At 44.1% G+C, this 27,793-nt stretch overlaps 1 protein-coding gene across 1 annotated transcript in view; it reads right to left on the reverse strand.

Moving 5' to 3' along the window:
• Window positions 1–4,321: 4,321 nt before the first annotated feature.
• The window catches only part of MYO1G (myosin IG), a 39,052-nt gene continuing 15,580 nt past the window's right edge, over window positions 4,322–27,793 (reverse strand). The window contains exons 10-22 of the mRNA XM_056805260.1: window positions 27,131–27,245; window positions 25,321–25,491; window positions 23,779–23,849; window positions 21,840–21,914; window positions 20,400–20,532; window positions 13,676–13,842; window positions 13,027–13,234; window positions 12,457–12,680; window positions 12,152–12,296; window positions 9,175–9,279; window positions 7,752–7,865; window positions 6,215–6,369; window positions 4,322–4,970 (exon numbers count right to left, since the gene is read on the reverse strand). Of these exons, the coding sequence (XP_056661238.1) occupies window positions 4,814–4,970; window positions 6,215–6,369; window positions 7,752–7,865; window positions 9,175–9,279; window positions 12,152–12,296; window positions 12,457–12,680; window positions 13,027–13,234; window positions 13,676–13,842; window positions 20,400–20,532; window positions 21,840–21,914; window positions 23,779–23,849; window positions 25,321–25,491; window positions 27,131–27,245 (1,840 nt within the window). The 3' untranslated portion in view covers window positions 4,322–4,813. The remainder of the gene's footprint in view (window positions 4,971–6,214; window positions 6,370–7,751; window positions 7,866–9,174; window positions 9,280–12,151; window positions 12,297–12,456; window positions 12,681–13,026; window positions 13,235–13,675; window positions 13,843–20,399; window positions 20,533–21,839; window positions 21,915–23,778; window positions 23,850–25,320; window positions 25,492–27,130; window positions 27,246–27,793) is intronic.

The following is a 27,793-nucleotide window of genomic DNA, read 5'->3' on the forward strand; positions in this document are numbered from 1 at the left end:
GACATTGCACCTTGAGCTCAAATACCCTGATAGAAACAGTTAATTCACTGACAGCATATTTGGTCAATGATTGTCCATGTCACAATCAAAACTTTGGAAGCAAAACCCTAGACCTGTCTTAGCTGTGCTTCTAGAGCAAGAGTTCTTAATATTTTTTTTGGGCAATGGGCCCCTTTGTTAGTCTGGTGAAGCCTTTGGATTCCTCAAATAATGTTTAAATGCATAAAATACACAGGATTACAAAGAAACCAATTATATTGGAAAATACCTCTGTCTGTCTGTCTGTCTGTCTGTCTATCTATCTATCCATCTATCTATCCATCCATCTATCTATCCATTCATCCGTCTATCTATCTATTGTGAATTTTAGATTTATTCCACCCTGCTTAGTTTTTAGAATTTTTAGCAACCAGGAATGTATACACCCCACTTAAGGGTTAAGTGTGGGGGAGGATAGTCTGTGTAAAAAATATCATTTAAATTGCAATGTTTAAATTCCTTTTGAGAAGAATTTTAGGTAAAGAAGGTGCTACCTCTCTGAATCCAGAACTGAACTGTTGGAGAAGATACTATGAAGAAGCCTCCAGACCAGCCAGCTGCACAAAAATTGAACTTTGGGTGTAGTTGATTGAACATTTATTTGTATGTATACTTTTATGCCAAAGGGCACTGCCCCCTAACTGGCTTTTTGTCAATGCATTCAGCAGTTATTGGTCTTGGTTTTTTTTTTTCCTCTTATCCTCAAATTACTGTAATCTTTAAGTTGATTATGTTCTCATGATCCTTTTTGGGGAGACTTCGCCCCCCAACAAGATCAAACAGGGGAATGTAAAAATGGATTGGAATCCAGGACTTCAATCCCCACAAGCCTTTGCTCCACTTCCCCAGAATGCCTTGCAATCTCACCTGGGCCGAGATTGAGAAGGGATTTAACCTGATTGCAAAGGCTTTTGAGGTCTCTTTTGGACTTCTGTTTTGGAGTAGACGTGGCTCTTTCCATAATGTAGGTGAGGTCTTGTCTAGGCCTCTGGCACGTGTTTTTTCCTACTTGTATATTCTTAAATTCTCAACCTTTAATAAACCTCATAAAATATAATACTCCTTGCAGAGAGAAACTAATTTCTACCTGCCTCAGTCTCCCCTAAATTTTAATTTTTACATCTGTGACCCATGTGTGCTTGCAAGTGACAAATCAGAAACAACTGACTGGTCTCTTTCCTAGTTCTTCTTGCTCTTTTCACTCCGGAGATGTTGGCTTTTTCTTTCTTCTTCTTCTTTTTTTTTTAAATAATAAACCCTTACCTTCTGTCTTGGAATCAACACTGTATATTGGTTCTAAGGCAGAAGAGTGGTAAGGGCTAGGCAATGGGGGTTAAGTGACTTGCCCAGGGTCACACAGCTAGGAAGTATTTGAGGTTAGATTTGAACCCAGGCCTTCCCAACTTGAGTCCTGGCTCTCAATGCACTGCACTATCTAGCTGCACCCAAGTTAGGTACTTTCTAAAGAAAGAGCCTTTTTCTATGTCTCCCTGTTCCTTTGGGGGAAGAACCACAGGAAGCTTGGATTAATTATGTCACAAAATTTCTACAGTACCGGCAAGCACTGGAGGCAGCATTAAAAAAAATAAAATGATGAGCATTTGATGGCCATTTCCCAAAGACGTTTAATGGACAGTAGCTTCTGCCAAGGCAAGTCTTTCTGTGATGGTTTCTGGTCCCCTAACGCTTCACTCTTCCCAATGGAGGGGCTCTGTTTACTGTTCCATTTCTCATTAGGCTTTTTGTATACTCTCGTCTTTGAGTCTGGTGACGAGTCTAGAGACCACTTGGGTGGGTCATACATGAGGACCCATTCTGGTGATGTTTCTCTTCTTCCTCAATAACTAGTTGCACCCTGAAGTGTCATAGAGCCCTATCCATTTGTGCCCATCTTTTGTGCTTCCTCGGTTTCGCTGGTCCTTTCTCTACCAGCTTCAATCAAGGACTGAGGTTTCCTGGCAGCTGAGAACATTAAGCCTGATCTCATTACTATGACTTTATACAACAAGCATTTTGGAGACAAAGATGAGATATTTGTTAAAACTGGACATCCGAGGGCATTATGGTGCCTCTTTCAAGGGCCACTGGTAAACCACTAAATCAGTCTCCATCCTGGGATCTGAGCACTGTGCTTAAAGAGATTGCTTTAGAACATTTGTAGAATTTTAGGTCAGACTGTCTCTTGCAAAAAGACTATAGCTTTGACTCAAGACAAATAAAATAGATCATATCCCTAGAGATGGAAAGTCCTGGGTTCAAATCTAGCCTCAGACATTTCCTAGCTGTGTGACCTGCTTGACAACTCACTTAATCCCTGTTGCCTTGCTCTTCTCCGTTGAAACCAACATATAATATTGATCCTAAAATGGAAAGGAAGGGTTTGTTTTTTAAAATTAAAAAAAGAAGGTGTTTTCCTGCCTCCTAGACATTCAATGGACTTGTGAGAGCACTAAAAGTTTATTTACACCAATATCATTAGTCATTGTTCAATGATTTAACTTCACAGATAACCTGATGAGGGCATGGCTGATTCTATCACAGTGTTCTATCATCTGTTTAAGCAGCCCACAGGAGGTAGAGAGGGGAGTGACCACTCTATCTAATTTATGGTAGAGAAGAAGAAAGCCAGCTTTGGTCTGACATAAACCCCAGAAGGTTATATAGTATGCTCTGGCCTAAAATTCTGGGAAATTAGGGTTGTGACTTGTCCAGGGTCACACAGTTATGAAATATCTAAGACCAAATTTGAACCCAGGTCCTCTTGACTCCAAGCCTGGCACTCCATCAACTGATCCACTTAGCTGCTTCTATGTGGTATACTCTTAAGAATTAAATTTGGGGGGGGGGAGTTCTGGAAATGCAAATAAAAGCTATTCAAATGAGGCAGATATTAGGGAACTGTTTAAAAAGATCAGTGTAGATAAACTTGGAATTTATCAACAAACTTGGGTTTTAAATGGACAATTAAGAAGAGGTAATAATGAATATAACACCATGGAATGATTCTATAAGAAAAGGCCCTGGTACTCTAAAAATCAGAATGAACTGAGGCAAGTAATGAAATACTAAGGGGAAAAGAGGATTTTTTGTTGTTGTGTTATGATATTGAGGAAAAAGAGGAAGGTCAAAAGAGGGACAGTACCAATTTTTAGGGTGGACAAGACAATGCAAGGAAAAGGAAGCAGAATCACTCATTTAATTTTGCTTCTATTTTCCCTTCCAAGAATGATATTTTGAATGGAAAGGACAGAATGAATTTGTCTTCCAGGAATTGGAATACAAAATAAACAAGAAAAAAAGAGAGCATCTAATTGCCCTTGCTGGCTTCAAGTCACCAAGCTTAGCCAATTTACTTCTCAGGGTACTGAGCAGAGTTGGGTGTGATGGCTAAGCCACCACCACTGATCTTTGAAAAAATGGCAGAGAGAAAGAGCTGCTGCAGGAACCCGGAGCTGCAAATAATCTGATTTTCCAAAAAAGGAAAAGAGTGGGGTTCACAAAATGTAGGCCAATGAGCTTGATAAACCATTGTAATTTGTCTTTCAATTCAACCAAATTTGACATTAATGACCCCTGTTAAGGCACTAGCCAGTGACATTGCATCACTCTCAGAATCAGAAGGGTTTACTTAGCCATCCCCTTGCCCAGTACGTGAAATAACTGCGTAGTAAATGTGACAAACTCTCTAGCTGTGAGTTCTTTGCTTAGGCTATCTTGGATTGCTTTTAAAAAATCTTATTTCTCCTCTCTCTCCAACTAAAAAGTGAGATCTTTGAGAAAATCCATTTTATCTTCTTTCATGCCTTATGGTATTTAGCACAGTGCATGCACGTAGTAGGTACTTAAACAAAAAAGATGCAAAATACAAAACCACTGATGCTGATGAATGGCCATACTTCCTCATCTCTACCCAGACCTCAAAATCTACTTTTTTGGGAAAGCCTTCCCTAACTAATCCCCACTGAACCACCATGATCCTGTCTTCACTGTATCTCTCAGCCCTTCAGGAATAATTTTGATGGTATTATCTGTATTCTTGTCATCCTTAATGTGTACTGCCAGGATGGAGTGTTTTGTTTTATTCCATTTTGCTGGGGCTGTAGGTGCTCAGTCTTCTAATACATTCATGTTAAGGACACGTTGGGAAAACTTGAACGAGGGTCAACTGGAGCAAACGAGAAGAAAGAAGAAAAGATCGCTACGTACAGGTTCAAAAGGGACTCAAGTGGTCCAAGAACTTGCTAATGCTGAACAGATGTCATTACTCAAAGGTGCACATGTATGTGTGAGCATTTGGGTATTTATTTACATACATCATTTATATATTTCTATTTCTATTAGTGGGCAGATAAAAAGGGAACTCAGTAATGTAACTGAAGGAAGTGGCCTGGTGATGGGACAAAAGGATGAAGTCTAGCCCTTATGTGCTTGGGAGGAGTGCCTGCCTAGGCTACCAAGAGTCTGTGCCGGGCCATTCTTTTTATGTTGCCATAAACATCAAGGAGCCAATAATAGTCACACCAACTGATTTTTTTTTATCATAAAGTGTTCAAGTTACTCTGTAGGTCCAGCAAAGAAAGATCATCATCTTCTTCTTCTTTTCTTCCTCCTCCTCTCTCTCTGTCACACACACAGAAGCATGTACATGTATACAATATACACAAAGACAGTCAGCAGTCTAGAACGGAATAAAAAAAATCTACTCATGCTATGGGCCTCCTATTTTTGCCAAGAGAAACTTGGTAAGAGTGGAAGGAGATGAGGCCCACGGTACTCAAGGACTTGGCCAAAGGAGGACAAAACCATCGCGGCTGTGACGGAAGTCTGGCGTGGGCTGATCAGGCTTGCTTTCCACAGAGACATGGCGCCGGCGCCCTCGCTGGTTCAGTTGGATGCAGTCGGAGACCCGCACTTCCAAGTCCTGCCCAACTCTGTAGCAAAGGAAACATCATGGACTAGAATTCTAGACACACCTTGGTTGTTGCTCCCAGCTTATGAGCCGGGTGCAAGGTGGCTACAGCACCCCGTCATTCTAGCTCCTGAGGAATGTGAGTGTGAAGCCCCTTGCCCCCTTTTATGATTATAATAGTATTCGCTTTTATGATTATTTTCACAACACAATCATTAGCTTTGGGTCAAATAATCTAGTTTGCTTTATAAAAATCATAAATATTAGCTAAGAAAAAATGCCGTTTAGGGTGGTATCAAATCTTGTTTGCATCTTGACCGTAAGCCTATAACCCAAGAGTTTCCACTTAGCCCACCCCACCCTCTTGTTTCATATTAGAAGATAACTGGAGGGCAGCTGGGTAGCTCAGTGGATTGAGAGCTAGGCCTAGAGAAAGGATTTAGGTTCAAATCTGGCCTCAGACACTTCCCAGTTGTGTGACCCTGGGCAAGTCACTTAACCCCCATTGCCTAGCCTTTACCACTCTTCTGCCTTGGAACCAATACACAATATTGATTCCAAGACAGAAGGCAAGGGTTTAAAAAAAAAAAAAGATAATTGGACAAGGAGTGGAATAATACTCTTTTTTGTATGACAAGATAGTCAGACAGACACCCAATTGCTGACTCCTAGTATGTCATAATAATTGTCAGCAGAAAATCAACTAGCTCCCACCCCCTTATGGCAGAGGCCTTGGAAAGGTCAGCTATAATAATGAACATGGTGATTTTTTTTTTACACTTTCTAACTTAATCGGCACAGGTGCGTCATTAATTAAGAATTGCCCATTTGTTGATTGTATTTGCTGTCCCTGTGTCATCAGGTTTCTTGGCATAAAAAAGGCTATCTCCTATGGCTCGAGGTCTCCAGCCTTGGTCTGGACCAGGGTCCAGCTTTATTGGGAGTTTTGGCCGTCTCCCAGTAAACCTATTTAGCTTGGAGTTTTTTGTATTGGTGGGATAAATATTCGCCACAGGAAGGGTCCTCTTTTGGAGTTCCTATGACGTCTTGGCCCTTCCTACACTTCTCCCGTACTTGCCTCCCCATGGAAAAGTCATGACGATGTGGAGAGAGGGGTCCTAACCTCTTGCGCGACACTACCTCCTGCGTCAGGCAAAGGACTCCATTAGAAGTCCCCATTACCATCTTATACTTCCCCTTTGGCAGAGTCTATCCTTGTTCTGAGCACGCCACCCCAGGGGTGTCTGCTCTGTGCCCATTTCTTACCCCTGGAAGTGTCCAGCCAGCATGCCCACCAGCTCCCCAATGCGATTATCCATCTTGGGCTGAGTGCGATGAAGACATACCACCAAATCATCCTGGCCTTTGGCATGTAGCACCACCAGCTGGTCCTGACCACTTGTCACACTCAACCCAGTCACCTGGAGGGAAGAGAAGAACAAGTGAGAGGGCAGTCAGCGTCTTTGAGATACCCACAGACCCTGTCCCCCAATGCCCACCGTCCATGCATCTGACTCAACTAGAAAGCCCATCTTTTTTACCCCGTGCTTGACTTGCCCCTCCTTGAGCCCTACAATTCCTTCTCATGCTCTAGTCCTCTTAGGGGAAGGAATGGAGGCACCAAAGCCCTTGACCTAACTTTGTTGTAAGAGCCATCACACAAATCAACCATAGAGGCCCATACAATACGTACAGGTACAGTACAGGTACACTAATCTTCAATATGCCTCAGTGACTCAATTACACAAATCAGTAACTCAAACTCCCTAGTAAGCCACCTGTGACGAAATCATTTATCTTGTATTCTGTCTGTAATCACAATACAAAAATATAGAATGTTAATCAAGTGATTTGTTAAAAATTAATGTATCACTTTTCCAATGACCTCTCTTTGATTTTGTGTATCTGCATGCCAAGAATATGGATATAAAATAAATCCCAAGCCTGGGAATGTCGGAGCAGCTCGGAGATGCAAAGCAGTCCCATGGCCGTAATGATTAAGCTGTCTTCTATTTGTTATTTATTTTATGTTATTTATTTTGACTGATCATTCACCACCTGGAGTCACGAGTGGGGCTGGACCCTGACTGCGGCATCTCACCATTCAGAATTCTTCCCTACCTTTAGGGAAAAACTCAGATACTTCTTCCTCTAAGAAGCCTTTCCTGGTTTGCCCTGCCATAGCTCATTTTTCTCTAGCATTTAGCCCCCCTCCTTTGCCTCTATCACATTATCTACCTTATATCATACGTATCTCTGTATATATTATATTCCCTTCTTTGCCCCCAACTCTCAGTAGACTATAAGCACCCTGAGGACAAAGACTGTTTCTTTTTCCTTTTTTTTTTAAGCCTCACCTTCTGTCTTAAAATAAATACCAAGTATGCTTCTAAGGTAGAAGAGCAGTAAGGGCTGGGCAACTGAAGTTAAGTGACTTGCCCAGAGTCATACAGCTAGGAAGTGTCTGAGGTCATATTTGAACCCAGGATCTCCTGTCTCTAGGCCTGCCTTTCCATGTCCATAGCCACCCAGCTGCCCCTCAAAATGTCCAGTTCATGGACCAGTTGTCCCTACCTGGTGCCCTTGGTGTTGATTCTGAGGCAGAAGGTTAGGGTTTAAAACAGTACTTGATTGTTCCAAGACTGTTTCAGGTGCCTTGTGTCTTTGCAGCTAGATTTTCTTTTTTCTTTTTCTAAACCCTCACTTTCTATCTTAGTATTCATTCCAAGGCTGAAGAGTGGCGGGCTGGGCCATCCCGGGTCTCTCCCCCTGGCCCCCCTTCCCTCCTGGGGCCCGGGCTCACCTGACTGAGGGGAACTGCTCGCATCACCCGGTACTGTTTGTTGGGTTCCAGTTTGTAAAGGTGCTTGTCAGTGAGCAGCAATGCCCGGTCCCGGCTCTTGTTGAATCGGTTCACCTGAAGGGGGGGGGGGGGGGGGAGGGAGAGAGGTGAGAATCAGGTCAGCATCCCTCTGGATACCCGGAAGTACTCGGAGCACCTTCCTCCCCTCTGCCCACTCTTCAGGCTCTGCCGAGCACCAGGGTGCGTGGAGTGACCGAGTGGCGGCAAGGACGACGGTTTAATGGCTTTGGCCCTCTGGGGCGCAGTTTCTTTAGCTGTAAAGTCTGGGGTGGGCTTCACTTCAGACACATCCTTGCTTTTGAGGAGGCAGTGTGGTACAAGGGAAAGAACCCCGGAGTCAGAGAACCCGGGTTCAAATCACATCCCTGATACTGTGTGATTTTGGAAAAACCCAACGGAGCCTTAGCTTCTTCCTTTGCAAAAAATGACGTGATCCTGGGCAAGTCACTGGACCCTGATTGCCTAACCCTTGGGCTTTTGTCCTAGAGCTGTCACTGGGACATAAAGTAAAGGTTTAAAAAACAAAACAAAACACCAACAAAATATCTCCAGGTAACCAAGATGATGAGTTGCGGAGAAGTTTAGAGCCTGAATTGTTAAAGGCAGTTTTGTCACCTGCGGGTTCCTTTTGCCAATGAAATCACAGGTCTAGTCTGTGCTCACTTAAGGTCTCATGAGCTCTTTTGGCTCATGGAGGAACCACTAAAACCACAAGATCTTTTTCTAGATAAATTGCCATCTCAGCATAACTCTCACATATTGTACTTCTGAAGTTTGTTTTCTTACCCAAAGCATTGTACCGTAATTTATCCTTATTAAATTTGCTCTTATCTGATTTGGCAGAATATTTTAGTGGGTTTGACTGGTTTTTTGTTTGTTTTTGGTTTTTTGGTTGTTTTTATTTTTTTTCATTCTATTATCCAACTTGGTGGCTATTCCTTCTAGCTGTGTTGTCATTCAGTTGTTTCAGTTGCTCACGTCTCTTCCTGACCCCATTTGGGGTTTTCTTGTCAGAGATCCTGGAGTGGTTGGCCATTTCCTTCTCCAGTTCATTTTATAGATGAGGAAACTGAGGCAAGCAGGGTTAAGTGGCTCGCCCAGGGAGCTCACATCTCTACCTCTCCCTGGCAGGGAAACTCAAAAGACTGACGAATGATGAGATGACGATTTCTAAGGACCTTTTAAGTTACCAATACGAATTCCTGGGCCGTGTAAGTGTGACCATAGATGCAGGGCTAGAAGGGGGCTTGGCAGCTTTGTAGAAAAGGAAGCGAAACCCAACGGATCACACAGGCAATTACTGGCGGAGCCTGCGTTCAGTTCCAGCTTTTCCTCCAGAATATGAGCCAAGTTTGGTCCTTACCTTTCGGACGTGGCTGGAAAAGAGCACATTGCGGAAGCCGTCCTTTTCCTTCAGGTTCTTCAGCTGCTGAGCAAAGGGAGCTGCGGCGGTGGGATTGTCGATGGTCTGGGGACCAAGGAATAGGTAAGTAAAGTTGGAGAAAAAAAATAGGCAGATGTCAGAGCACCATTGATGGTGGAACACTAAAACTGGAGGGCATCCTGAATGCTGGAAAGATATACATTTGAGATGAAGAAAAGGCAGCATGGGGGACAGTACTGGAGTTTGGAACTAGATAACCTCAGCTCAAATCCCAGCTCTGCTGACTTTCTGGGGCTGTGTCCCTGGGGCAAACCATTTATTGCTTCTGGTCCTCAGTTCTCCTATCTGTAAAATAGGTACAACATACATGCACCAACTCATCTCTACTAGGCTGTTATATGGAAAATTCAAAAGGAACGTCATTATGGATACTCTTTTATTCCACATTCTAACAACCAGAGATCTCCCTTTGTTAACTCAGGGTCCTAATAATGACCACAAAGCCCAATACACAAACCACATCCCCAGTGGAGATGCTGCTCCAGCCCTCATTTATTCCCTCTTTCTCTAAAGCACTCTCAGACTTAAGAAACAACATGTCAGGGCAGCTGGGTGGCTCAGTGGATAAAGAGCCAGGCCTAGAGAGACTGGAGGTCCTGGGTTCAAATGTGATCTCAGACACTTCCCAGCTGTGTGACCCTGGGCAAGTCACTTAATCCCCATTGCCTAGCCCTTACCACTCTTCTGCTTTGGAGCCAGTACTTAGTATAGATTTAATACAGAAGGTAAGAATTTAAAAAGAGAAGAATCAATATCTCACAAATCAATACTTAATTGTTCTAGGACTGTTCCAGATGTTTCATATCTTTCTGGTTAGATTTTATTTTTTTAAGCCTATCTTAGTATTCATCCTAAGGCAGAAGAAGAGTGGCAAGGGCTAGGCAATCAAGAGTAAGTGACTCACCCAGGGCCACACAGCTAGGAAGCATGGGAAGTCATATTTGAACCCAGGACCACCTGGCTCCAGGCCTGGCTCTCAATACCCTGACTACATAGGGGCTTTTTGTTTTTGTTTTTTTAGAAACCTTTACCTTTGGTCTTAGAATCAATCGTCTCTTAAGGCAGAAGAACTGTAAGTGCTGGGCGATGGGGGTTCAGAGCAGCAAGGAAGGGTCTGAGGTCAAATGTAAACCTAGAACCAACTATATAGCTTTAATATTAAGTCTAGTTCTGCCATGCCTCAAATCTCTAACAACTAGTAATTCAAGTAGGGTTAACTTTTGGTTAAAGGACACATGGAATTATCATGATTAATTAATAATAGTAATCATAATCATGGCTCAGATCTCTTTAGCTCTTTAAGGATTACGAAGCATTTTTGTTGTTAAGTTATTTTCACTCTCCTCTGATTCTTTGTGACCCTTTAGGAGGTTTTCTTGGCAAAAATACTGGAGTGGTTTGCCATTTCTTTCTTCAGCTCCTTTCACAAAGGAGGAAACTGAGGCAAACAGGATAAAGTGACTTGCTCAGGGTCACACAGCCTGTAAATGTCTGAGGCCAGATTTGAACTCTGGAAGATGAGTCTTCTGACTCCAAGCCTGGCACTCTATCCACTACACCACCTAGCTGTCATTAGATAAGAAAATCGAGGATAGGATCTGGGTCATTATATTCATTTTATAGACGAGGAAATGGAGAATAAGGTTCATTCTATGCATTTAATAGAAAATCAAACTAAGGGCTACTGTCTGGCTTAAGCTCATCTGTCTGTCTGTCCCTGCCCCAACGGAGGGTAATGACTTGGTTTTCTGTAATACTCTCTCCTATATGACTAGATATTCCATCATAGACAAATCTCTTGAGCTCTCCAGGACTGTGTCATCTAGAAGAAAGCAAGCTGCTATGACAGCTATCAGGAAGGACTCAGTCTCTTAGAGAAGACATGAAGTAAAGCTAGAAATAGAAGCAGGAATGATTGGGAGATCTCCCTGAAAGGCAGAGGAGAAGAGTGAGATCAGCGGAGAACAGAGTAGTTCAGAGACTCAGGTTAGAATCCTGCCTCTGACTCTTATTGGCCGTGGGATTCTGGGCTAATCATTTAAACGTTCTGATCCTCAGTTTCCCCTTCTATGAAATGGGGAGAGGAACACTTCCATTAAAAGGCGGCTGCATGTCTCGGTGGACAGTGGCTAGAGTCAGGAAGACCAGAGATCAAATCCAGTGTTAGACATTTATTTGCTGTTTGCCTCAGTTCCTCCTCTGTAAAATGAGCTGGAGGAGAAAATGGCAAACTACTTCAGTATTTGCCAAAAAAACCCCAACAACCCCAAAGTGGGTCATGGGTGATAGACATTACCAAACAACAAAACCATTTGCCAATTCAGAGTTGTTGGAAGAAAAAAATAACTCATACACTTAAAAGATCTTAGAAATAGGAGTTAAGATTCTAGTTGGAGCCCAGCTTCGCAATGGTACAGCTGAGGAAGTTGGTGGGGGTCAGAGTTTGAGACCAGTCCCCCCAGGAAGTCAGCTATAGAGAGGGAAATCCAGTTATTTTTTTTCCCAGATGGGCACCGAGTGCCCCTGTCAGAGCTGGAACCCTGGGCTGGAGGGACTTCAGTCAGGCACATGAGTTATAAGACTCTCGTAATCAGAGATGGGTAGGTAAGTGGGATGAAGGGGGCAAGGACAGACAAAGGAGCTCAGGGGATCACAGGGTAAAGACTGAGTAGGCTAAAAGCCCAGGCATGAACAGATGGAGTTAGAGCAGGGAGGGGGCAGCGTGAGACAGATTGTGGTAAAGGAGAGAACAAAGAGACTCCTCGGATGAGTCCTTCCCCCTGGCACCTTCCATGTCCACAGGAGAGGAGCTCAGAATGCAGAAGGGCCTCCATTAGAGAAGGGACCCCCTCAGGGCTCACAGATTCACCCCCACCCTGCCATCTGCCGAACTCACCGAAGAGAGGTAATCTCGGGACCAGGCTCGTCCACATCCCCAGTCCTGGCGCAACCCCTGGAGTGCCCCCATGGCTGCCACTTTGGCTTTGATCTGAGCCATGTCAGAAGGGGGGATATTCTTCACCAACTGCCGGGCTCTCCACCTGGCCAGAGAAGAGATGGGGGCTTATTTGGAGCTGGAGGGGAAGGAAAGAGGGAAGAAATGGGAAGGAAAGAAAAAATGGAGAAGGGGAACATACTGGGGAGAAGGGAGGGACAAGAGGGGAGGAAAGAAAGGGAAGAGCATGGGGGAAGGAAGGGTACCTTCGGAAGAGCCCCTGGCAGGTGTCTTGGAAAGGCTGGAGCACGGCTGGGGGTGTGGGCCAGATCATATCTCGCCCATACAAAGGGGGGTGACGGGCAGCCTGGAAGCGGTTCTGTAGCTCAGTTAGGTGGGTCCGCACTTTGTGCCGCCGGAAGCATCCCATGATGGTATAGATAGCTTTCAGGCGCCGGCATCGACGCCTTGCCAGGGTCCCCCGCCAGGCCTGCAAAGAGGGGGACGTCTCAGTGTCCTACACTGCCTGCATCATTTCCAGATTCTGCCCCATGGAACCTCGTAATTCTTATCGTCAGCCTAAAGCATCAAGCCCTTCCAATTCCCCTCCAGTCCTGTGAATGGGCCTCAGGGACCCGCAGACCCCTCTCTGCTCTGTAGTAGCTCCCCAGGGCCTCTTGTCCACCTACCTCATTGCCAGACATTGCCCTCCATCATCTCAAACCGCGCCCCATTTCTTGGGGCCCCAACCCTGGCTCTGTGGATCTTGCCTAGTCTCCACTTCGCTCCTGACCCGTTAAACCCCCTCCTCAGCGTCTCCCCCCCCACTCCCCTACCTTCTGCAGCAGCAGTACTATGATGGGGATAAGCCGGGCCCGGCTCTGCTCCAGAGTGACCAGGGTGCGAGGTGATCGGATGAAGAGCTTGTTATGCCCGAAGGCCACGTCATCTTTCAGGCCGTGCTGCTCCAGCAGGGCGCCCACGGCTGACTTGTCCGAGCCCAGCAGGTGGTTGGGCCACGTATACTCACAGGTCATCTTGTACCTAGGGCAGGGAAAGGGAAGGCAAAGAGCTCTTGGTCTGCATCAGTGTTCCAGGTAAACCGGGCCTTAGAGACTCGGTAACCAGAGACCAAACTCAGAGAGAGGAAATGATCTTTCCTGAGGATACTGAAGTGCCGAGATTTGAATCCAGGTGAGTCAGTCATACTTCCATTAGGCCTTCCTCCTCCATTAACTCCACAAATGGCCTTAGGTGGGCCTGAGCTACAGGCTCAGTCTTTGCCGCAGGAGACCATGGGGAAGAATGCAACCCCAGGGCCCTGGAGGACCCCCCAACAACATCACAGGAGGAGCCTAAAGCTGCCTGTCTCCCACGAGGCTGAAACGCCTAGATGCAGTTCCTGGAGGATGAGGTTGGCATGGGGGGATGGGGGGGAGAAAATAGATATATGGAAAAGCTGGAATATTGGGGGGGGCAGGTCACCTGAGCAGGAATCGAGGATAGGGCTGGCGGGAGGCAAAGCCAGCCCTTCGGACCCTCACGTTCTCCAGCAGGCCCAGGTATGCCACCTGGTGACGACAACGCTCCTCATCCAGGTGGCCAGGGGACTTTTCTTCATTGGGTTTTATGCATCGAACATAGTAGGGTTCCTGCAAAGATCATCTGATTTAGAGCTGGGCCCTAGGGTCCAGCTATCTCATTTTACAAGCAAAAACTGGGACCTAGGCTAGTGAAGCCGACTGCCCATGGCCACCCCCTCCAAAAGGCCAGGGTCTTGTTTTCATTTTGTCTTATGTCTCTGCCAGTAGAGCTGACACAGGGCTAAGCACAGGAAGACTTATTAACAAAATGAATAGCTGATGAGAGGTTCTCAGACTGTTGACCCCATCGTGACTGCACTCAATGGGACTCATCCTGGACTAACTGGGTTCCTCAACTCTTCTGGGTCTTTGCTCAGGTATCCTTAATTCCTTGCCCCCGTGTGCTGCATTTCTACCTATCCCTTAAAGCCCACCTCAAATGGCTTCTTCCAGGAAGTCTCCCCTGACTCCTCAGGTCAGTAATGAGCTGAACCTCCAGGGATCACCAACCCATCCCAGCACAAGAGCCCCCCATACAACATCCCTGATAAAGCACTCCAGCCTTTCCTTGATGAGGCAGCCCATTCCGCTCTTTAGGGAAATGCCTCTCTTTAACGATTAGGAGGTTCTCTCTGATGCCAAACCTGGGTCAGTCTCCTTCCAACTTCTATCCCAGCGGGTAGTACTGCTTTAGGGGAGAGCTAGGTGGTCCAGGGGAGAGGGCATAGGATATGGGATCAGGAATCAATCAATATATCAATCAATAAACATCTATTAAGCTCCCATTTTGTGCAGGGCACCATGATAAGTGCCAGAGATATAAAAAAGAGGCAAAAAACAGTCTCTGTCCTCAAGGAACTTACATTCTAGTGGGGGAACCAACAGACAAACAAATATAGATAAAGGGAGCTAGAGGCAGGATAAATAGGAAATAATCAAACAGAGGAAAGGCACAGGAATGAAGAGGGGTTGGAGAAGGCTTCCCGTAGAGGGTGGATTTTAGTTTGGACTTAATAGAGACTGTGGCGGTCAGTAGTCAGAGCAGAGGAGGGAGAGCACACCAGGCATGGAAGAGCTAAGGTTGAGAATCTGACCTCAAACATTTACTTGGTTCTGTGATTCTAGACAACTTACCTAGCCTTGATCTGCCACTGTTTCCTCTACTGTAGAATGGAGACAATAATCACACCTATCTTCTTCAAAATAATGCCAATGAATAAATATCTGTAGTGTTTATCACAGTGCCTGGCACCCAGTAGGTGCTCAATAAATGCTTATCTACTCCCCTCTGTCTGGGGTCAAGGAAAATGTCTGATCTCTCTTCCAATGGAAGCCTTTCAAGAACTGAAGACAGCTATCAGGTAACAGATTAACGTGCCCCGGCACCTTCGGCCAATCCTCATGCAAGACATTTCACCATTCTGACCACCCTTCTCTAGAGGCTCTCTAGATTATCAATCAACCAGGAAACATTTTTAAGTACCTCCAATGTGCCAAGCATTGAGCTAAGTTCTTGCCCTCGGGGAGTTTAGAATCTTCCTCAAACAGAAAGCTGCTAGGTGGTGTAATGGATAGAATTCTGGGATTTGAGTCAGGACCACTTCAGTTAAAATCTGGTCTCTGACACATACTATTGGTGTGACCCTGGACAAGCCACTTAACCTCCATTTGCCTCACTTTCCTCATCTGTAAAATGGGGGATACAAATAGCCCTTGCCTCCCAGGGTGATTTCGAAGATCAAATGAGATAAAAATTATAAAGCACTTAGCACAGTGCCTAGGACATGGTAAGCACCATATACATTTTATCAGTAATAATTATATGAATTGGGGCATCCCAAATTTGATCTGACACTCCAGATGTGGCCTGACCATGCCCACTTCTTAGCTGTGGATGCTGCAAATCTCACTGACTCATTCATGAGTAGGGTTGCTAGATCACCGGTCATCAACGCCCATCAGCCCTGCAACTACAAATTACAAGCCACTTAAACCCCCAAGGTCTTTTTCAGGCACATCTCTGCCTGGCCATGCCTCCCCTTCCCCCCATCTTGGACTTCTGAAATGTATTCGGCTTCTGACAGTAAGACTTTCTATTCATATCTGCTTGGTTTCATTTGAGGAGATTCGGCTTAACATTAAGGTCCATGAAGCTCTCTTTCGATCCTCTTAAGCCATTCCTCCTAGCTGTGTGACATCTGCACACTGCATGACTTTGTAACCTATTCCTTTCTCCAACTCTAGCCCAGGGCCAGGGGCCAGATCCATGGGCATTCGAGAAGTGACTCTTCCAGGTGGACGTGAAATCATCCACGAAGATTTCCTCCTTGGCTCTGGCCAAGAGTAAATCCATCTTTATCCATCCTGTTATCTCATCCACAGCTCTCCCTATTGTCTGTCCTGCAAGCATGGCATGAGAGCCTTCCTTGTGAGAACTTAGCTCAACTCTGTCTATGGCACTGCCTTGATCCACGAAATGAAATAAGAGCTGTCTGGCCTGACCTGTTTATGATGAAACCATTCTGGTACCTTGGAGTCACCGCTTCCTTTTCCTGAAGCTCATTAACCATTTCCTTAACAATATATCCCAGAATTCTGCCAGGAATTGAAGTCAAGGTCACACACCATCCTTATAGAATGCTGATGTGTTTCTACATTCATGTTATGTGACCTAACCTTGCTTCTGTCTTTCATATGTGCTTTTAAAGAATCTAAGTTCAATGCCCATCAGCTAGGGAATAGTTGGAAAAATTATGGTATATGATGTAAGGAAATACTCTTATGCCAAGTGCAGTGGATAAGAGTGGCAGCCCTGGAATCAGGAAGACTCATGATCCAGAGTTCAAATATAGCTTCAGGCACTTAGTAGCTGTGTGACAACTCCATTTGCCTGAGTTTCCTCATCTGTAAAAATGGGCTGAAGAAGGAAATGGCACACTACTCCAGTATCTTTGCCAAGAAAACCCCAAATGGGGTTACAAAGAGTTGGATGTAGCTGAAAAAGGACTGAACAATAACAACAAAAATTGAATCATAAGAAATGATGGCTGAATGGTTTCAGAGAAACCTGAGAAAATTTCTGTGGATTGATGCAAGGTAAAGTGACCCAAAGCAGGAGAATCATTTATATTATAACAATAGCATTATCTAAACAAAACAAAAAAACAAAAACTTTGATGGATTTAAGATCTCTAATCAGTGCAAAACCAGCTACTGTTTCCAAGGACATACTACCCACCTCCTGACAAAGAGGTGAAGAACTCAAAATGCAGAGTGAAACATACATTTTTGGACATGATGAATGTGGAAATTTATTTTACTTGGCTATTTGCTATGAGTTTTGTTTTTCTTTCCTTTTTTTATTTGTCTTCCAAAGGTAGGGAAGGGGGAAGGGGAAAGAAAGAGAGAAAATAATTTTTTGCTAACTAGAAATAGAAAAACAAAGAAAAGAAAAAACTTAGGGTTCAAAAATTCCATGTACATCCACTTTGGCCTAAATAATATCCCTGCTTCCTCCTCATTGCAATTGTTTATCTTTGTGTTTTCAGAATTTCATTCTTGAGAAATTCTCACCCTTCCTGGGCAACTTCCCCTTTAGAATTTGAGGCCATGGACTTCTACCTACTTTCTGCCTATTTTTCTTAGAATCCTTTGAAATCTGATCTTTACAAATGTTAGGGTTTATGTCAGCTGATGCCCAGCTTTCCCCCTCATTTCTATTCTAAGATTCTAATGGAAGAGTCATTTCCCACCCCTCCCCACCTTCCAGTCAAGTGCACCAGAGCAACCTATGCCTCCTTGCTGATGACAATCAGACCTTGAATATCTCGTTGGTTTCTACCTTTTTTTTTTGGATGATTTTTTTCATTAAGGCAAGTCAAGAAATTATAAGCTGTTTTTCCTTTGGCAGAGACCATATAACTGAAGTCCTCTATCACTATTATACACCTCTGCCAGGCTTATGATCTTTTCCCTACACTCATCATCTATTTCCTTTTCCTGCCCATATGGTCATGGTTTTATGACAAAATCAATTCTATTTCTTTCTTCATCTGGTTCCTGGATTTCTTCCCATGATTATAATTTTTTATTAAACCCTTACCTTCCACTTTAGAATCAATACCATATATTGACTGGTTCCAAGGCAAAAGAGGGGCAAGGGCTGGGCAATGGGGGTTAAGTAACTTGCCCAGGGTCACGCAACTGGGAAGTGTCTGAGTCCAGATTTGAACCCAGGACCTCCCATCTCTAGACCTGACTCTCAATCCACTGAGCTACCCAGTTGCCTCTTGATTATAGATTTTTAATACTCACTCCACACTATCAACAACTCCCCTCTCCCTAACCATTTTTATTTTTCAAATTTATTTTTATGCCAGTTTATTATTCTTCCCCTCCAATTGCTTCCTCTTACAACTATTTTCAACCATCACAACAAAACAAAAAAGTTCTCACATTGGTTATGTCCAAATAGGCATGGCTCTTACAGAGTTTTGTGCCCATCACTTCTGGAAAGAGGTGAGTGGTAGGATTAGTCCTCTGGAATCCCCATCTTTTTTTTCTATCTTGTTTGTTTTGAATGAGATACAATCTTTCACTTATATTCCAATTATGAATTCTATCCCAATCAAGTGTTAGTGACACCTATACAATTAAATTTTCTGTCCTGTCTTATCTTACTTTACCTTCCTGCTAGACTGTGAGGTCCAATAGGAAAGGAACCATGTCTCATTTAAACTTATATTTAAGTGCCTACTATGTGCTGTGAATTCTCTAAGGTGCTAGGGCTAAAAAGACAAAAATGGAAACAATTCCTGCCCACAATGTCCTTGTTTTCTATTGTGGGGAATACAGTTTACACTCAAATTTTTGTTGTTTCAGTCATGTTCACAGATGTTTCAGTCATGTCTGATTCTTCATGACTTTTTTTCCCCTTGAAATTGTATAAAGAAAATGCATTTTCCTGATTATTTTTAACACAGTATAAAAATATGCAGGGGAGTAGTTTGAGAATTAAGTGATTTAATACTCTTATCCTGAACCCTTTTTTAATATGTGGAAACAGTTTCTTTTCAGTAATTTTGGATTCTGATACAAGGTAAAAATACTATGACTTCATGGGTCTCCTGTCCTTGGCCTTGTCTAAGATCTTTCATAGGAAGGTGGCTATTTGGGGTTTGCAGAGAAAAGACACTAGAGTGGTTTGTCATTTCCTTCTCCAGCATTTTTTATAGATTAAAAAAACCTAAGCCAAATAGGGTTAAGTGTCTTTCCTAGGCTTACACAACTAATAAGTGTCTGAGGCTGGATATGAACTCAGGTTTTCTTAACTCCAGGTTCAGCATTCTATCCAGTGTCACCAAGCTGCGCTGCACATACAGATGTAAATGTAAAAAACATATGAAGTAATTTCAGAGAATGAGGAGAGCACTATTGACCAGGGGAGTCGGGAAAGGCCCGATGAGAGAGGAGGAACTCGAGCTGATTTAAAAAGTAAACCATTACCCTCTGTCTTAGAATCAATACTAAGTATTGGTTCCAAGGCAGAAGAGTTGTAATGGCTAGGCATTTGGAGTTGTGATTTGTGCAGGGTCACACCGCTAGGAACACTACCTAGCTGTCCCTCTATTTGATTTTTGAAGGGAGCTAAGGATTCCAAGAGGAGGGAGTAGGAAGAGACCTCATTCCAAGGAGAGTGGGGAAAGCTGTTCAAGAGAATTGAGAGCTTTAAGGGTCAAGTGGAAGAGTTTGCATTTTATTCCTGAGGCATTAGGGAGCCACCGAAACTTCTTGAGTGGAACATTTAACATGGTCAGTCTTTGCCTTACAGATATCAATGGAGGTTAGTCAGGTCATGAATACCTAAACTAAAGTGTATCCTTGTGCGTGGAACATTGAATGCCCTATACTAGCACACAGTATATACTTTATAAATACTTATGAAATTAATGGACAAAGGCCACTCCAGCTTTCCTCTTACTGAATTGTGGCTTATCCCTGCCTCACCACTTGGCTTTTAGCAGGAAAGAGGAAGCCTCATCCAAAAGGTCAGACTCAAAATCTGAAATGGAAAGCTTCCTCCAACTAATGATTTATCTAGAGTGGTTGATTCTAAATTCCATCCCCCCCTCCCCCATCACTGAAATGGTTTGCTTTCCTCCCTGTAATTTATTCTACTTTCTCCTCCTAAGCACTGAAGTTGGTTTCACAGTCCTCTCAAAAACAATGAAGTTTTCTTCCTTCCTTCCTTCCTTCCTTCCTTCCTTCCTTCCTTCCTTCCTTCCTTCCTTCCTTCCTTCCTTCCTTCCTTCCTTCCTTCTTCCTTCCTTCCTTCCTTCCTTCCTTCCTTCCTTCCTTCCTTCCTTCCTTCCTTCCTTCCTTCCTTCCTTCCTTCCTTCCTTCCTTCCTTATCTCTCATCCACCAAGTGCTCAGATGATTTTATTTTACCCTAGAAACTACTGAGAAGGTTTGTATGATGAAATGAACTGTTCCACTTTGGGAGCAGTCTTCTGTACACTATTCTGTCCCATCCCTCCTCCCTGGAGTCAGAGAGAAGGAATTGAAGCTGTGCCACTGGGGGTTACCTAGAGATGGGAGTTCATCCCTCCCCACTGAACCCCCCTACCTTGGCTGCTAGATTCTCCACCAGTGCCACCATGGAGTTCTTGAAGAGTGTTCCTGCAGTTAAGGGGCGCTTCGTGACCTCAGTGATGTCCTGCTGTCCATCTGGCCACATGCTTCGAAGGGTGAGATCTGTGCTGTAGGTCCCAGAGCAAACTCTCAGCCATTATCCCAGAACCCAGCCTATGCCAGTCCTTCACCTTGAGCCCTGTTCCCCTCACTCTACTATATTACTATCTCTTTGGCTCAGATGGAAGACTAGGAACTAAAATTTCAAGCCCTAAAATGTTGGAATTGGAAGGAAGCTTAGAGGTCATTTGGTAAAATCCTCTCATTTTACAGATGGGGAAACTGAGGACCATAGAGCTTGAGAGACTTGACCAAGGTCACACATAAAGTAAGTAAATAACAGTAGAGTTGGGTCCAGAAACTAAGTCTTCTGATCCCAAGTCAATGTTTCTTTTTTTTTTTTAACCCCTTACCTTTCGTTTTAGGATTGACACTAAGTATCCCCTAAGCCAGCAGCTCTCAACCTCTCAATTTGTAGCAATGAGAATACATAATGCATATCGGGTATTTACATTCTGAATCATAACTGTAGCAAAATTACAGTTTTGAAGTAGCCACCAAAATAACTTTTTGGTTTGGGGTCCCTGCAACATGAGGAAGTGTATTGCGGGGTCACGGCATTAGAAAGGTAGAGAACCACTGCCCTAAGCACTCAGATGGTTTTATTTTAGACTAGAAACTACTGAGATTTGTTTGATGAAATAGGTTATTCCACTCTGGGGATAGTCCTCTGTACATCATTCTTCCCCACCTCTACTCTCCTCCCTCCTCCCTGGAGTCTGAGAGCAGAAACACAAGCTGTGCTACTGGGGAGTTCCTAGTGGGGGTATAACCCCACCCTCAACTGGGTCCCCAACTGTGGTTGCTAGATTCTCCAGTGATGCCATCCTGGAGTACTAAGGATCAATGCCAAGGCAAAAGATCTGTAAAGGCTCAATTGGGGTTAAGTGACTTGCCCAGGGTCGCATAGCTAGGACTTATCTGAGGCCAGATTTGAACCCAGGTCCTCAGGACTCCAGGCCTGGCACTATCTATGTACTGTACTACCTAGCTGCCCCTCCAAGTTTCTTTCTCCACCATGCAAACTTCTAGAGAAATCAAGTTCTGGTCCCAACTCTACTACCAACTTGCCATACAATCTTGGATAATGTTGGACTCTTTCTCCTTCTGTGCCTCAGTTTCTTCATCTGTAAAATGAAAGGGCTTGACTACGGTTCACTTCCAGCTTGAATACTGACCACTTCTATGAATTCTTCTGCCTTGCTTCTATAGAGCCTCCGTGTTAGTTCCTGCCCTCTCTAAGATAGCTCAGTAGCATCCTTTATCCAACCTTCTATCAACTCAACTGAAACTCACCCTTCCCCAACCCTCTCACCTGTTGTACAGGAGCCTCTTAAAGTCCTGGAAAAGAGAATCTTTGTTCTTGTCAATGAAGCCCTCCACAGAGTACCTATAGGGGCAGGAAGTTTGAAGATTGAGGGAGCAGAGGGAAGGCAGCCAATTATAACCAGAGGCACAGGAAGAGAAGGGACCGGGAGCAGAGCAAAGGGGTCAAGGGATTTTGGAATAGTTCATTGTCCCTTCTTTTCCTATTCCATCCACTCCTACCCATTCTAGCTTCTCTCTTCTTTTTCTCCCCTCCATTTATTCAAATCGTACCCATCCTTCCTGGCCAAGCTCGAGTCCCATCCCATCTAGAAAACCAATCTCACCCACAAGGAGGTTTCTTTTGCTCTGTTGTATCTCCCACCGTGAGGTCCCAAGATTTAAAGCCTGAAGGGTCCTCAGAGACCATCTAGTCCAACCCATTCACCCTCTGTCTTAGAGGTGAGTAAAATGAGAGAGGAAAACTGACTCGTCTTAAAGAAGTAACAAAGAAGTAATGAGCAGAGCCAGGATTTAAATCAAAGAGTCTTTCTACCATACTGCTGTCTTGGCTTCTCTGTCTTTGTCTGAATTTCTGTGATGGTCTTTCTAGTTTTATTTGCTTCTTTCATTTTTTGTAATAACTCTTATCTTCTGTCCTAGAATATTAAGTATCAATTCTTAGGCAGAAGACGAATAAGGGTTAGGCAACTGGGGTTAAGTGACTTGCCCACATATCGTCATATAGTTAGGAAGTGCTGATCCCACATTTGAACCCAAGACTTCTCATCTCCAGGTATGGCTCTCAATCCACTGCACCACCTAGCTGCCTCATATTTTCTTCTTTCTTGATTCAGTCATTCTCTCTCTGTCTTTCTCTCTGTCTGTCTCTGTCTCTGTCTCTCTCCTCTCTCCATGTCTCTCTGTCTCTCTTTCTGTCTCTGTCTCTCTGTCTCTGTCTCTCTTTGTCTCTTTCTGTCTCTCTGTCTCTCTCTTTCTCTAACACACACACATTCATACACATACAAATACACACTGACATACTTCCCCACTTCTACCATCCCAGCTCCTTCTTTTTCCTTTAATGTAAAATTATATGGAGCAATTATTATTTGTCCTATTTATTGAGTAGAGTTTGTTACAAAATTTCCAAGCTGGAAGGGACCTCAAAGATCGCCCCGTCCAACCCCTTCCCAAGAATCCCCTCCACAGCACTCCTAACAAGTAGGCTGGCATTTTTTGTGGGAGGATCTCCAGGGAGAAGAAATCCATAACCTTCCAAAGCAGCTCAAATTTTATGAAATTTCTTCCTTACAAGGAACCTAAATTTTCTCCTTTGCAACTTCTACCCACTGTGTCTTCTCGGGTCAAATTGGTTATTTATTCTGACCTCCTCATGATTCTTCTTCAACTATTTGAGGCAGCTATCATGCCCCACCTCAGACTTCCCTTCTCCAAGCTAAAAGCTCCCATCCAACGGATCCTCATAGGGCGTAACTTCAAGGACCTTCACCATTCTGCTTGCCAATCCCTTAACATTCTCCCTTATCAATATTCTCCCTAAGATATAGTGGTTGTTGTACAGTCATGGCCATCTCTTGGTGACCTCATGGCTATGTTGCCCATGGGGGTTTTCTTGGCAAAGATACTAGAGTTGTCTGCCATTTCCTTCTCCAGTGGATTAAGGCAAACAGAAGTTAAGTGACTTGCCCAGGGTCACACAGATAGTATCTGAAGCTGGATTTGAGTACAGGTCTTCCTGACTCTAGGTCCAGCACTTTATCTACTATGCTACTCAAGCTGCCCCTGAACTTGATCTAAAAATTAGACAATGACCCATTCATATACACATACATTCATTTAAGTTGCTGTTGGCTTAGGTATCACCCCTAACTCTTCCCCTCTGGCTCAGAAGTGCCTCCAGTCAGGTTAGAGAACAGAATCCTTACGTGACATCCCCAGCATAGTGCTTAATGCGGAAATCTCTGCCAAACTCCATAGTCTTGTCTGTGGGACACAGCTGCAGAGACAAAGAAAGATCAGAAATCAGGGAAGTGGGAAGGAACAAACCCTAGAAATAAGGGTGATGGGGCACGTGAATAAGGAACATACTCCTTTGGCTGGAGTGCTCTCCCTCCGTGCTTCTACTTCTTGGATCGTGGCTCTAGAGCTGGAAGAGAATTCAGAGTCTCTATCCAGTCTAACTTCTTCCTTTCATAGATGAGGAAACTGAAGCCTGGACAGGTTGAGTGGCTCCCACAGGAAGGGTCAGGAGCAAGATCTGTTCTGGATCTTCTAGCTTCGGAACCTATACTTTTCCTGTTGTAGCACGATTACTCCCTTCAGGGCTACGTTTGAGAAGCACCTTTCTTGATCTTCTCAGGTATTAGTGTTCTCCTTCTCACTCATTAATTTGTATTAACTATGAATGTTTTCTCCAGAGAAGGAGCTAGGTGAGCACAGTGGATAGAGGGCTATGCCTGGAGTTAAGAAGACCTGAATTCAAATTCAGCTTTAGACACGTATTGATTGTGTGACTTTGGGCAAGTCACTTAACCTCTTTCCTCATCTGTAAAGTGGGGATAATAGCATTGCCTCCCAGAGTTGTTGCAAAGATCAAATGAAATAATATTTGTAAAGTGCCTTGTAATCTTTGAAGCAATTAATATGAGCTCTAGCTCTAGGTAAATGCTAGCTATTATTATTATTATTATACGTACACATTGTTTCCATTTAGTAGAATAAAAGCTCCTTGAAGCAAAGTCTCGTTTCATTTTTGTCTTTGCATGTCCAGCATGTTTTGGTATGTGATGTTTGATCGTTTCATCATGTTGGACTCTTCACGACTCTCATTGGATCCATGAAATGAATAGAACTGGGGCGTATGGGATCACCATATATTTAGAGAGGAGGGGCCCGTAGAAATCTTCTTTTCTAGTCTCATTTTGCCAAGGATACTGATTAAGTAACTTCCCCAAGGTTACACAGGCAATCCACAATAGAGGCAGAAATCAAACCCAGGTCCTCTGACTCCAAATCCACTGCTCTCCACACTCTGCTACACTAGGTGCTTGTTTTCACTTTGGGCAGCTAGATGGCCCAGTGGATAGAGCATTGAGCCTGGAGTCAGGAAGACTCATCTTCCTGAGATCAAATCTGCCCTTAGACACTTACTAGTTATGTGACCCTGGGCAAGTCATTTAACCCTGTTTGCCTCAGTTTATCTATCGGTAAAATGGGTTGGAGAAGGAAATGGCAAACCACTCCAGTATCTTTGCCAAGAAAACCCCAAGTGGGATCCCAAAGAGCCGAATGCAACGGAAAAATGATTGAATAACATTTTCACTTTGCTGAAGAAACTGAGATTCAGAGAGTTTGTGTTATTTGCCCAGGCTCACATCTTACACAAAATATATTCTGATCAGGGGAGGCAGTTGCTGTTGTTGGTCCAGGTTGACCAGTTAAGACTGATGGAGTCAGAGGGCAGATACCTGGCGGCTGGTGTAGTGGGGGTGGTGTCGATGATGGGTGTCCAGGCTCTGAAGGAAGAGACGGTCTGTCACGGTGCCCACAGAGGCACAGGCCTCATCCAGTATGGCTAGCACGCCCCGATGGGGCCGCTCCACCAACTCCACAATGGCTGAATTATTGAAGTATTCGATCTGATGTTGAGGACCAGAGAGAAGGGGAAGAAAATCAGTCCAACTTCCTGACCCTGGCACACAAGCTCCTCCAAAATCTGGACCCAAGCTGCCTCTCCAACCCCATCTCCCACTGTATCCCCACACAAGCCCTTCACTTCAGGCAAGCTGATAACAAGCCATTTCCCAAGTCCACATTGGTCATTCCCAGTTTCTCCTGTCTTTCTACCTCTTTCCTGGGTATCTACCAAATTCTGACCATTCTTCTAGTCCCAACCACCCGTGTGCCATCTCTACTGAAGAATCTTCCCTGACTGCTACAGTCTGAGTTGATAATAAAGTGTAATAGAAAAAACATTGAATTTGCACTTAGAAAAATTGGGTTTGAATCCTAGCTCTGCTCCTTATAAACCTCAGAAAAGTCCCTCTAGGTCTCAGTTTCCACCTGCTGTAATATAAAGGGAGTAGATTAGATGATCTAGAAGTCCCCTTCTAGTGCTAGATCCTGGGAATGCAGTCACAGAAAGCTAGAAATGAAAGAGTGTTTAGATGTCATCCACTTTACCCACCTCACTTTACTGACAAGTGAATCAAAGATCCAGAGGTGGGAAATGACTTACCTATGGTCACACAGCTATCTCTTTCACCACTGAGCTCCTGTAGCTCTTATTGCCTGTTCTACTCTCCTGGAACCTATAGTATATTACCCGATCTCCTCATTAATATATATTCCATTGTAATCTTTTGAGGACTCATCTTCTCTACTGCCCTGTGCTAATTGCCCAGTCTCCTCATTTAATATATATTCCATTGTAATCTTTTGAGGACTCATCTTCTCTACTGCCCTGTGCTAATTGCCCAGTCTCCTCATTAATATATATTCCATTGTAATCTTTTGAGGGCTCATTTTCTTTATATTCTCCACACAACTGGTGTGCATGGATTTAGATTTAGAACTGGAAGTGACCAGAGATCATCTAGTTAAACCCCCCTACTTAATGGATACAGAACCTGAGGTTCAGAGGGGAGAAATAACTTGACCAAGGCAATAGTTAAATTCTTCAAAGTCACACAGTAGAGTTAAGATTTGAACCCAGGTCCTCTGACTCCAGATACAGAGTTTTTCCTACTACACCACACTGCCTTCCTGAGAGGTATTGATGAATGTTTATTCATTGATCCCTAAGGCACAGAGTCCTCTGCCCTACTCCTCAGGAGACTGGACATAGGCACCTGCTTTTATCTTCCTCCTAAAGGAACCATCTGAGTCCCTCTCCTATAATAATCCTAGCTAATTCAGAGTGCAAGCAATGGGGATTTACATTTTATTGTGTAAGGTAGATGGCACAAAGGATATTACAACACCATTTTATAGATGAGGAAATTGAGGGCCTGAGAGAGGAAAAGATTTATCCAAGGTTGTGTGACAGCAGGGACTTGAATCCATGTCTTCAGGCTATAAGCAATGTAGCCTTTACCTCACTATACCCACATACCCATATGCCACACAGCCATAACATTTGTATTTGGCCACATTCAGGAGTTATTCAGGTATTCTCATTTTCCCAGTCCGGATCTTGTCCCTGATCCTTCCTGCAGCTCTATACTCTACTCCACCTCTGCTGGACTCCCTCCACCCTCCCACTGGGTGGGTACTCACGTTCTGCCAGGTGATGCCCTCCCGCTGATATTCCTCCTGCTCCTGCTTCAGGATAAGCTGGATGAACAACTGCTGCAGTTTCTCATTGCAGTAGTTGATGCAGAACTGCTCGAAGCTGAATGGTTGTGGGAGAGGATGGGCATTAGGGGGATACCAGCCAATAAGTAATTATCATCACCCTCTGGATTCCCTTTAATGAAGCAGACAGGTATAATGGATGGGAAGGGCCAAGAAAGATCTGTCCAAAATATCCCTACTGGCTTTCAAAACACCAGAAATTCCAGCATTAGAGTCATTCCTTTGGGTTAAGCATTACCTCCTCCATACTTCCCTGGCCCTCTTCCTCCCCCCATTTACCCACTTTATCATGTCTGAATAGCTACAATATGCTCCTGTCCACTCTAGGGCAGAGGCAAGGATTAGAATAAATTCCTACAACCATCCGGAATTCTCCGAGTTGAAAGAAAGTAAACATTCTCGTTGGCAATTGAAGCAGTCACAGTAACAGTAGGAAGAAGAGATTTGCTCTTGGCTGGTTCCCAAGAACCCCAAGATGTCCTGAATCCAGGTCATCTGTACTCCAGGCTGGAGAGGTAAGGCATTCACTATTGCAAAGGGGGGCACTGTCAAGAATGAGGGGAGGGGGAAAGCGTGGAGATGTTG

The sequence above is a fragment of the Monodelphis domestica genome, chromosome 7 (assembly GCF_027887165.1).
Source record: "Monodelphis domestica isolate mMonDom1 chromosome 7, mMonDom1.pri, whole genome shotgun sequence".
Lineage (NCBI taxonomy): Eukaryota > Metazoa > Chordata > Mammalia > Didelphimorphia > Didelphidae > Monodelphis > Monodelphis domestica.